General features: G+C 44.2%; 1 protein-coding gene across 1 annotated transcript in view; it reads right to left on the bottom strand.

Moving 5' to 3' along the window:
• LOC139765856 (glutamate receptor 1-like) overlaps positions 1-12895 on the bottom strand; it is a 1264866-nt gene that overhangs the window by 74595 nt on the left and 1177376 nt on the right. The window contains 1 exon segment of the mRNA XM_071693701.1: positions 2950-3055. Coding sequence (XP_071549802.1) covers positions 2950-3055 — 106 coding nt within the window.

Raw genomic sequence — 12895 nt, 5'->3', positions numbered from 1 at the left:
CCCGATATCAATTAGGATCATGTAACTAATGGACTTATTGAGAAATACATATTTCTCCTTACCTTGGACCTACGCAAGGCGTACTCTTACCTTTTTTGTGACAATTTTGTGGTTAGTCAAGGTTAGTTTCCAGCATTAACATAGAGCATTGGTAGACAAACAAACAAAGCAAGCTTGACAGAGAGGGAACTATTCAGATGTGAATTCTGATACGTTGAGAGTTTGTGGAGAATTTGTGGAGACCACGTTAAAACGCCGGCACGAATCCCTACGTGTTATACTAAATTGCGCTACGGTCGTTCATTTAACGTCATAAGGGGAAGGGGAGGTCAAGGGGCGTGGCTCTGACCCTGACCTCTTGAGGGAGAATTGAGGGTAGGGGGGTTTGGGGAGAGCAGGGACGAGTTGTTATGGCCCTGACCTCAATTAGATGGTGATGAGGGGAAGGCCAGGTAATTAAGTGGTTCAGATATCTTCAGACCAACAGGTGTTCAGCCATACGTCTATGCTGAACTAGTGTGTACCATACTGATCACTTCAAAGGCTTTAACTTCAAGAAACAAGTCGTTAGCACGACGGAACGACCCTACACCACGTCGGGACGACCCTTATTAGCACTTGGGTACCACAGAGTGACCTCTGACCTACCCTTAAAGGGCCCAGGGTAAAGGTCATACAACCATACTCATTCGACGTGCTCAAATATAAATATATATATATATATATATATATATATATATATATATATATATATATATATATATATATATATATTTCACCCTCATTCTCGTTGTGACTGATTCCGTAACGATGGCGAAACGAGCAAATATCACTTATACGACAACGCTAACTACCTCATTAGACGGTGATTGCTCAAAGGAGGAACGAGAAAGCGCCATCAAATAACAGATGAACTTTTTTTTCCTTTGCGACACAACTAGATGAAACATTTCCAAAATATAGACGAAAAGAAAATTTTTTTTTTTTTTCTTACAACTGTCCTCACGCTATTGGTCGCTGCTCTAATGAGACGAAGATAACTACTCCAGGACGACGGTACGACCGTTGAAGACGACGGTACGACCCTTGAGCACGACGGTGCGACCCTTGAGCACGACGGTATGACCCTTGAGCACGACGGTGCGACCCTTGAGCACGACGGTATGACCCTTGAGCACGACGGTATGACCCTTGAGCACGACGGTACGACCCTTGAGCACGACGGTACGACCCTTGAGCACGACGGTATGACCCTTGAGCACGACGGTATGACCCTTGAGCACGACGGTGCGACTCTTGAGCACGACGGTATGACCCTTGAGCACGACGGTACGACCCTTGAGCACGACGGTACGACCCTTGAGCACGGCGGTACGACCCTTGAGCACGACGGAGCGACCCTTGATCACGACGGTACGAGCCTTGAGCACGACGGTACGACCCTTAGGTATGATGACCTGGCCTCCACAACCAAAGGGTTGTACCGTTGTAACGCAAGAGGTTATCCCAATACAAAAGTAGGGAATGTACTCCACGTCAGCGTACGACAAACGAGATACACATAATCACTATTTCGGTACACCCGAAAACCTCTTAAAGACTGGAGATAACATGAAAATACTGTGGTTAAGCATTACTGAATTTTACTGTCACTGTTTCCTCAAATTCTGAGATGCTGGTCAGGTCAAGACTGAGAGTGGACGTTATGTTCAGTACGAGAAAGAGAACACGCATCAGAGGAAAGAGAACAGAAGGATGCGAGGTAGAGTCAACAGAGGGAAAGAGAATTGAAGAATGTGAGGAAGAATCGTCTGCATAAAGAAGGAATAGAAGAGAGAAAAGAAACTTTATACAGAGAAGAAACAGACCAGGTGATAGAATTGAACCCTTAGGAACACCTTTGTTGATTGGATAGAAAGGGGGAAGTCACTCCATCGACGACTACCTCCATGGAAAAGCCAAGGAGGAAACTAAGTTACTCCATCGACGACTACCTCCATGGAAAAGCCAAGGAGGAAACTAAGTTACTCCATTGACGACTACCTCCATGGAAAAGCCAAGGAGGAAACTATGTTTTAGGGGAAAAAAAAGCAGAAACCCAAAGGAAGGGAACTAAAGAGCGAAGGCAAATACCACGTCTTGTCAAATGGTGTGTGGAGACATCAAAAACCGTGATGAAAGTTTCCCTGAAATCCCTTAAAGAGGAGGAGGACCAGAAGTGAGTCACATAGGAGTGAAGATCACCAGGAGGCCTAACACTGCGGTAGCCATACTGGTGATCAGAAGAGGGTGATGAATGGGACACTCTTAGTTTTTAAGACAATAAGAGCTAAAGTTTCGAAGACTCTGAAGACAGATGTAGCCTTAGCAACGGGGAGACACAGGGGTCAGAGTCGTCCATCAAGGAATGCTTCCAAAATAATTGATGTTACACTCCATTACACCTGAACCATTGGTCGTTCACACCACTACACCTAAACCAGAGGACGATACACTGTAGTACACTACTCTACATCCATCTACTCCCTGCTGGATCTTGATACACCCAACTATTGACACGTTAACCCTGCTCCGTTACATAAGTCACTGCTACACTTATTGTACACCTTGTCACATTTAGTTACACTCCGTTACACCCATTCTTACTGTGGTGTAGGTGCTCTTACACCCTCTTAAAAACGTCTCCACACCCTCCCCCGATTTGATCTGTCCCTTTACACTTAACTACACCTTTAGTCATCTAGAGACTACTACCCTCTGTTACACCCCACTACACCTGGCTATCCTAAATACACTCTAGTGGTCCCTTTTACACCCTGATACACCTTAGTATAACATACCCCCCATCAATTCAGCTACACCCTACTAGCTCCCCGTTACACTTGGCTGTATCATAACCCTCCACAGCTCGCATTACACCCTGGCTACACCCACCGTCGTCACACTTACCTGGGTGTCTTTGTCACACTCAGACCGGTCGTACCACCACTTGTTCTTGAGGCGAGCCAGGTCTCCATCTTCCTTCAGGCTAAGAATGGCCAGGTTCAGGCGCTCCCTGAGGGAGAGGGAGAGAATGGCCGGTTAATGAGAGAGGGAGAGAGGGAGAGACAGAGGGAGGGAGTGAGAGAGAGAAAGGGGGGAGGGAAGGAGGAGGGGAGAGAGAGAGAGTGGGAGGTTAATTATAGGTAAAGCAGACGGGATAGAAGAGGGAAGATCACTGCCGAGAGAGAGAGAGAGAGAGAGAGAGAGAGAGAGAGAGAGAGAGAGAGAGAGAGAGAGAGAGAGAGAGAGAGAGAGAGAGACTCACTCAATTCACACAGGTGCGAAGGACAAAGATTCCCTCGTGTGCGATACAGGTTCGCACATATTTGCAATTCAAGCAAGTCTGAAATTCGCACAGTCGTATGTGTTTATACTATTTGGGTTTTGGGGGGGATCTTGTGCGTGTGTGTGTGTGTGTGTGTGTGTGTGTGTGTGTGTGTGTGTGTGTGTGTCCGAGAGAATGTTCAACCTGTCGGCTATGTATTCCACAACATGAGCCCCGGGTAAATATACATGCCTGTCAATACAGGATTTACGTCCTTATTTGTGTGCGTATATTCATACGCTTTTCGTACGAATCCGTTCACTACGCAGGCTATGTTTTCATAAGCGTATAAGCACGTGTTAGGTCCCCCCCTCCCTTAAGGGTTAGTTATAATAGATCCTGCTTCAATATTTCCAGGTCTAAACAGTTATATTTTCACCTCACGTTTCCGATTCTTCCTATAGCGATTACTTGACCCCACTCCTCCCCTCACACCTCCTTCCCTACAAAACCAAAGACGTGCTCAGGTTTCGCGGCCAGTAAGTCAAAATCACAATTTTTCACGTCTTGTCAATTCTAACGGGACGATTTTAATATATCACCTCAAACATGACGATACACAAATTTATTCTGAAGATATCATGCAGTAAATTATGGTATTAAATAGTGTACTAACTCCACTTCTAAAGGAAGGTTGACTTTAGTATTCATCGAATCATTTCATGTTGATCTCGTAGCCTTGGGATGTATTTCAATACTTCTTTTAATTCTACTAAAGTCTCCTTTCTCATTTTCTTTTTTTCAATTTTCCAAAAGAAGGAACAGAGAAGGAGGCCAAGTGAGGATCTCCCTGAAAGGCTCAGTCATCTGTTCTTAACGCTGCCTCCCTAACGCGGGAAATAGCGAATAGTATGAATATATATATATATATATATATATATATATATATATATATATATATATATATATATTCAGGAACGTCTCATACAAGATTAACTGTAAAAGTCAAGAGACTGGATCCCCCTCACTCACATTTTCTTTGCAAGTCCCTTAATGTAATAAAAAAAAAAAAAAATGCAACACCCCCACCTCCCTTTTCTCATTCAGTCCTTAAAGCTGATACTCGTTCAGGTAATATCCAAAGTTTCGGTATATAACCTATTAATGTGTCGGGGGGGAGGTGTGGGGAGGGAGGGAGGGAGGGAGGAGGAAGAGGAAGAGGGGGGAGGTGTGGGGAGGGAGGGAGGGAGGGAGGAGGAGAGGAAGAGGAAGAGGAAGAGGAAGAGGAGGAGAGGCACACCATGTCCCTCCCTCATACCCACTCACCCCATTCCCATCTGCCACATAATTCCTCGTTCAATTTATTAAACGCTGACAGTGGGGGAGGGGAGGTTTTAGGGGGGGTTAGGGAGAGGAGGAGGGGGGAGGGAGGGGGGGAAGGGAGGTACTTAAATGGGAATCGTTTGAACGTAACAACTAGCGAGCTTGGAAATGCTTCACTACACTCACTGTGTGTTGTGTGTGTGTGTGTGTGTGTGTGTGTGTGTGTGTGTGTGTGTGTGTGTGTGTGTGTGTGTGTGTGTGTGTGTGTGTGTGTGTGTGTGTGTGTGTGTGTAAAATACTGATCAAAAATATAGACTCCTCTTGCAAGAGTTCGATTCCATGAATTATGAACAGATGAAGCCAGACTGGGTTTTGGGAGGGCAATACAACAGACAATATGGAGGGAATATCTTACGGTAGATAATATTTGGGGAATATCGTAAGGAAGACATTATTGAGGGAATATCTTTACGGTAGACATTATGGAGGGAATGTCTTACAATAGATAATATTAGGGAATACCTTTACGAAAGATAATTACAATCGTATGTCACTCAAACTTCAAGAGAGAGAGGTTGTCTTCACGACATAAACACCTTAAGTACGACCCTTGGGTACGACAGTACGACTCAAGGATGACCGTACGACCCTTATATACGATGGTCTGGCCTATATGAACAAGCGGTTGCATCGTTAGGTCGTTCTCTCGTCCAATTAAGTCGGAGATCTATTTCTGGAATGTCATAGAATAGACAGAAATCACACTCAAATCTTTCTCTCTTCTTTCACTTCTCTCCTACGGAAAACTTCTCGATAAAATAAACCTGTAAGGCCTTGCATTTACCTCCCACGGGGACTCAGGGTACAATACCCCTCTCCAAGCTTTCATATTTACCTCCTACGAGAAAGGAATAATAAGTCAACTTTCTTTTAAACCCAGCATTAAAAGTGCAATTTCACACTAACCACCTCCGCGCCGTGAGGGTAAATAAGCCGTGGTGTCCAGCGGGACTTTCAGCCTTATAGCATGCCAGCAAGAAGACCGACTGCTCGTCAGATAGTCACCCCTGTTATCATAACACGTTATCTACATAATGATGACGGATCATCTGTTGATGGTGAAGCTATAATTACCCACAGCATAATCAGGGGTACATCCCGAACGATTATCGGTTCCCAAATAATCTGTGGGGTTAAGTAAATACCCTCCCCACCTCCTACCCTCCCCTCACCCCACACAAGACGGTACGAGTCTTAGGTTTGACCTCTAATACGACCATTAAGGATCAGGTCAAAGTTCAGGCTATTATGTCGAATGGGGTCACACCGTCAGGCTCAAGGGTCGTTCCGTCGAGTTCAAGGGTCGTGCCGTCGTGCTCAAGGGTCGACCCGTCGTGCTCAAGGGTCGACCCGTCGTGCTCAAGGGTCGTACCATCGTGCTCAAGGGTCGTACCGTCCTGCTCAAGGGTCGTACCGTCGTGCTCAAGGGTCGTACCATCGTGCTCAAGGGTCGTACCGTCGTGCTCAAGGGTCGACCCGTCGTGCTCAAGGGTCGTACCATCGTGCTCAAGGGTCGTACCGTCCTGCTCAAGGGTCGTACCATCGTGCTCAGGAGTCGTACCGTCGTGCTCAAGGGTCGTACCATCGTGCTCAAGGGTCGTACCATCGTGCTCAGGAGTCGTACCGTCGTGCTCGAGTCGTACCATCGTGCTCAAGGGTCGTGCCGTCGTGCTCAAGAGTCGTACCGTCGTGCTCAAGGGTCGTACCATCGTGCTCAAGGGTCGTACCATCGTGCTCAGGAGTCGTACCGTCGTGCTCGAGTCGTACCGTCGTGCTCAAGGGTCGTACCGTCGACCTCAAGGCCTGTACCGTCTTCCTCTAGGAATTATTAATCGAGAAATGGTACACTGAGAAATGGTACACTGAGAAATGGTGGTACTATGCCATTTCCAAAACGCAGTTTTCTCCACGGTACGCAGTCTTTTCATATGCCACGATTTATCTACATACACTCGCAAAATTTCCAGTATCCTTCACACTTTATCCGTCAGAAATGATCATGGAAAATGGTCCATGTTCATCTCTTACGCTGTATTGAGACACCTTGGTCGTGTGTGTGTGTGTGTGTCTGTGTGTGTGTGAGTGTGTGTGTGTGTGGGTGTGTGTGTACTCAAATTTGACCAATGGCTGTAAGGTCCTTTTTGTCATCTCGAAATCTCCATTCACCAAGGCCAGACCTTTTATGAGCTGCAAGGAAGGTGTAAAGTAGCGAAGGAAGGAAGGAAGAACAGGAGGAGGAGGAGGAGGAGGAGGAGGAGGAGGCAGGAGGAGGAGGAGAAGAGGAAAAGTGGAAAAACCTGCCTTTTAAAGAGGAGTAGGACTTAACTTTTATACACATAGAGGACATATAAAGGTAAAGAACATCCAAAGTTTAGCGGTGTAAGGAAAGAAAGAGACGTGGCAATGGCGTGTGTGGTGGTGCATAATCAATTCAAACCCAAAGTCTTTAATATCGCTTGGTGCTACGGACGTATTTGCCTAATAAATACGCTTCGTTAAATATTCACAAGTTTATCAATATCGTACATCATGTTGATATCTACTTGGTAATAATCCTTAGTAATACCTCTATAAATCACATTATCTGTAAGTGCTGTATATTTATATGCAAATATGGCCTAGATTTCAATGCTTTTTTTTTTATTGCCTCAACCTAATGATCTAACCAAAGTGGAATTCTAAAGTGGAATTCTTTCCACTGCTTAACCCATGTAAAACATTATAATCAGGTCAAAAGTTCTGGCCATCATGTCGAGGGGTCGTACCGTCTTTCTCAAGGGTCGTACCGTCTTGCTCAAGGGTCGTACCGTTGTGGTCAAGGGTCGTACCGTCATGTTCAAGGGTCGTGCCGTCGTGCTCAAGGGTCGTATCGTCATGCTTAAGGGTCGTGCCGTCTTGTTCAAGGGTCGTGCCGTCGTGCTCAAGGGTTGTACCGTCTTGCTCAAGGGTCGTACCGTCGTGCTCAAGGGTCGTACCGTCTTGCTCAAGGGTCATACCGTCGTGCTCAAGGGTCGTATACCGTCTTGCTCAAGGGTCGTACCGTCGTGCTCAAAGGTCATTGTAATGATGTAGGATATTCTTACTTTTCATTCTGATATTTCATATTCTTTTCCATGTAGATATTCTATATTTTCTAACTTCCTACTTCCATTTTCACTCTCCTGCCCCGGTGAACTCTCCCAAAAAAAAAAAACACATCGGTGAAGTGATCAACAGTTTGCCAGCGTATGTCAAGAGATGAGGCGAAGCCAAAGTCAGCACTTACAAAACGCCGGCAATGTACTAATGAGGCAAATGTTTACAGTCGAGTTTTCCTCCCCGTCCCCGATCCCAACCTCGTGTGATCATGATGCTACCAGACAACCATCACAGAAACGAGGCCAATTCTCTTAGTGAGCCGACGAAAATCGATCCTTTGTTAGTCGCTGATTCGGTGTACGCGCGCACACTACGACAACACAGTCCTCCCTTACGCGCGCACCGTACGACAACACAGTCCTCCCTTACGCGCGCACCGTACGACAACACAGTCCTCCCTTACGCGCGCACCGTACGACAACACAGTCCTCCCTTTTAACCCTTGAACCAATCTACGTCAACTCCTCCAGACAAGTTAGCCAGGATTAGGTTACGTCGCTGATTGGGAAGGTAATCTGATTTTTCAAGTGATTCAATGAGGTCATCGCGAGGTTTGGATGAGACTCAAAGAGCATAATCATTCAGTAAACACGAGAGTATATGATGACACCTTGACCTTCAACTTGTCTTCAGCTTATGGGTCAGGTCAAAGGCTACACCATTATATCCAAAGGTCGTACCGTCAGCCTAAAGGGTCGTGCCCGTCGTGCTCAAGGGTCGTACTCAAGTTAATCCACAGTGCACGAAGCTGATAATCAGGTGTTCAGTAAGACCTTCTTCTGACTCATATAAATCTCTCCCGCGTTATCATACTGGATCAGCCGCCAATACACATAAATAAACATGAAAATAATCAGTTCATTTATGAATGACAAATGGAGGGTAATCCATGAGGTGAAATACGGGCCTGAGACCTTGACAGGGAAATTATACTAATTTGTAATGATATATATATATATATATATATATATATATATATATATATATATATATAATGATGTGATTATTACACGAAAGTGCACTTGGGAACTTATCGTGTTTTATTTCCCGGTGGCCTTATAGGAATATATATATATATATATATATATATATATATATATATATATATATATATATATATATATATATATATATATATATATATATATGTATATATATATATATATTCTATAAAATCAAAATTCATTCTAATAATATCAGGAAAGTCCAACCATTGCTTATTTATCGTAACATTTTAGTTCATGGTTCTATACAACAATATCTCTGATTCGTAACTTCATGTCCGCGATTCCTTCCACCTTGCCTGGAAACCTAGATAGTTTCTGGTTAGTCTAGAAGTGGGTAATTCTAGGTAAACATTCCCTTCTAAACATGCAATATATTGCTCTAGCCATCAAGCATTGTTTCTAGAAACTATTGTGATATGCAAATATGACGCAACATAAGCTCGTTCTGCTTCGGGATAAACAACTATTAACTTCATTAGATCGTTTGTGTTTGGAATAGTCAGTCTCTTGTTAAATGTATCCCAGCTTTTAAAATTAATATAATCAATTTCTAGAAACATTTCAGATGTGATGACTTTATATAATGGCCATTCAGTGCAATGTTTGAATTCATATATCTAGTGATGAATATGAATAATGAGTCATAATTACCCGATTCACTCATCCCTCAATTAAATAAACAAACATATCCATAGTATATCATAAGATCTTTTAACATAGCCATGTTCTTCAGCAGAACTTTAAAAGAGACATGGTAAAACTTCTGCTATGTGATAGAAGTTCAATAACTTTTGTTAGTCAGTAATATTATGAAAGCTCAAAATCTACCCAGCCCCTAACCCATAACTTGTATATATCTATTGGCCCCCAAAATTTATATCCCATACGCCTTAATAACGTTCAAAGAATTAACACTCAAAATTCACCTTCCACAAGGGCCAAACATATGCTTTTCCTCCTCTGCAATCACACTAGGGGTCCAACAGCATGACGTATACACCCAAATTCCTTCACAAGACCTAGAACTCAGAATCTATGACGAAAATAGCAAACGCACACTCACACACACACACCGGCTCTTTTACCCCAAACCTACAGCTTCAAAATCACCAAGAAACACACACACACTCTCTCTCCCCAGCCCACCTTCTCTCTCTCTCTCTCTCTCTCTCTCTCTCTCTCTCTCACCGTCTGCACCACCAATTCTCAAGTTCGTCCCAGATCTGTTCATTTCTTGAGTAATATCGGGGCCGCTTTGGAGCTCCTGAGTGTTGATTCATAATGTGTCATCTGTCGATCATAAATTCCAGCGACGAGGAGCTCCAGGCTGAAGCCCAATACACACACGTTCCAGGAGGAGGAGGAGGAGTGGAGGGATGATGGGGGGAGTTCTGGACGACATAGTATACAAACAAAGATAAATCTAAGCCATATCCAACGACGCATCTCCATTATCAACGCCCCTACGCTCAATAAGGGTCAGTGAGCAAACACCTTCCTTCAGATATTCTCCGAAATAGCATTCCCAAAAATTCCAGAAATGGTCCAAGGGATCTTCCTCTTACTTCAACGATATTCTAACAACAGATGTTCCTCTTACTTCAACAATATTCTAACAACAGATGTTCCTCTTACTTCAACAATATTCTAACAACAGATGTTTTCCATACTTCAAGAAGCAGTTCCTGTTCTCTCTCCGTGTTGCATAAGACACTTCCGTCCAACCACAACCTTACAGATATCCCCAACCATATTTATTTCCCAGTTCTAACAACGCTCCAACGATCTATCCCTCCCTCCTCTAGATATACCTCAGAAGACCTTACTACACAGAACTTACTGTATGAACAAGTTATTCCCACCGTACACCAACGCTCCGAAAACCATTTCTTCAACGCTCCTTAAACGCTGTCGGTCGAAGAACCATCCCAACAGAATCTACCTCATCAATGAGTGATATCCACATCCCAGCAGCCAACGCTACGACAATCATTTCCACGCTCAAGCAAGATCTTTTTCCCTTCCCTTCCTGGGGAGGTGGGCGGTCTCAACGCAGCACCATAACCGGGATGTCATTAATCGTGCGTTGTGTGGTCACGCGCGTTTCATTCATCATAATGTTCACACCTTATCCCTCTCCTCCTCCTCCTCCTCTTCGTCTCCCTCAGGTTCTGTTCTCATTGGCTCAGTCCTCTATGTCACTCAGTGGACGCCCCTCTATGTCCTCTTCAGTCTCCATTCGTCTTCTTTCCATTTCTTTTTCTACACTTCTTCTTCTTTTTCTTCTGCAAGATTTTGTATTTCTTTTTCTTTGCTCCAGTCCTTCATCACCCATTGTTCTTTGACCGACATCCACCTCCCCCCCCCCCCCCCCCCCTCTCCCCGGCAACCCCTCGTTTTCTTCAGAATTCCAATTCCTCTTTTTTGCCCATTTTTCGCCCGAATCATCATTCTTCGTCTCCCGTGACGCCATGCCATCCGCCTCTGCCTGTGTCCTGAGCAAATTCTTTATCTTGCCCAACATTAATTTCCCCCCCCCCTTTTCAGTTCCCTTTTTCATTTCAAAACTTTCATAATTTTCCATTTTTTCCTCTTTCTTTTTTTGTCTTCTTCCTCTTCTTCATTCATTATTCTACCACCTCCATGGCACCTTTTTCTTGGTTCGTTTACAACTATATATCATCTGTCTCTATTCACATACTCGTTTTATTTTCCCCACTTCCAACCAGTCCTTCTCCCTTCCCTGTCATTCTTTACTCTATCTGGAAACAGATACAAATCTATATACACAGATATTTACCTATACATATACATGGATGTATATACATGTATGAAGGAGTCTAGACCCATTCACCTCCTGAAGACATCACGCGAGTTGACGAACTGCACTGAACACAGACTGATTTCTAAGGATACGTCCTCAATTTCAAGCGGACACATGGGTCTTCCTCCTCACCCTCGTCCTGGTACACTCCCACACCCCTGGTGTGCACAACACCTCCGCCACACCCGAGGATCACCCTACATCATCATCCCTCGGCTTCGTTTCTTATGGTCTTTATGAGGACAAATGTGAGGAAGATATTTCTTCGTTAGCACAGTATGGTTCCTGGGCCTCCCGTAGCGCTACGCTCACACGAAGACAGGGATACACACATACACACACACACATGAGATGGCGCACTTCGAGTACAGATTTCTTTTTATTACACTGAAGGCTCCACTCACGGAAGAATGTCCACATCAAGACCTGGCCTTAAATGAAGTATAGAGAGGATTATGAAAGGTGAAAAAAAGAGAAAAGGGAGACTATTTACGAGTTTTGGAGGAAAGTATAGAAAAGGATTATGAGAGGGGAAAAAAAGAGAAAAGAGAAAGTACTTACGAGTTTTAGAGGAAAGTATACAGAGGATTGTGAAGGGGAAAAAAAAGAGAAAAGGGAAAGTATTTACGAGTTTTAGAGGAAAGTATAGAGAGGATTATGAAGGGAAAAAAAGAGAAAAGGGAAAGTATTTACGAGTTTTGGAGGAAGTGAAAAAAGACCTGTTTTTTTTAACAATTTGCCAGGTCATAGTTATTGGGAAATTCACAAGAAGATAAAGAGTTCTAAAGCTTCGACGTGTAGGGAAAGACACAGTCATCAAAACAAGCACACAAACGTATGCAAGTAATTAATGTACACACACACAAGCATACCCACACAAATGTCCACAAGCAGTACTAATCTACGTCACAGACAAGCGACCATAACGCAAGGGGCTGTCACGTGAACCTCCTGACCAATAAGAAAGAGGAAGGGGCTCTCACGTTAACCTCCTGACCAATAAGGAGGAGGAAGAAGATATCCTCAAAGGACTCACCAATAGTGATGCTGTTTCCTCCCAGCTTTCAGGGGCAGACCAGTGGGAGGGGATAGAGAGAGAGAGAGAGAGAGAGAGAGAGAGAGAGAGAGAGAGAGAGAGAGAGAGAGAGAGAGAGAGAGAGACAGAGACAGAGAGGAGGAATGTTTGTATGGGAGGCTGGAGCAGTTAGCGTCGTGAGCACGACTGGAATGGGAGCA

This window comes from Panulirus ornatus, chromosome 56 (genome assembly GCF_036320965.1).
Source record: "Panulirus ornatus isolate Po-2019 chromosome 56, ASM3632096v1, whole genome shotgun sequence".
Classification (NCBI taxonomy): Eukaryota; Metazoa; Arthropoda; class Malacostraca; order Decapoda; family Palinuridae; genus Panulirus; species Panulirus ornatus.
This window is presented reverse-complemented; position numbering and strand designations above follow the sequence as displayed.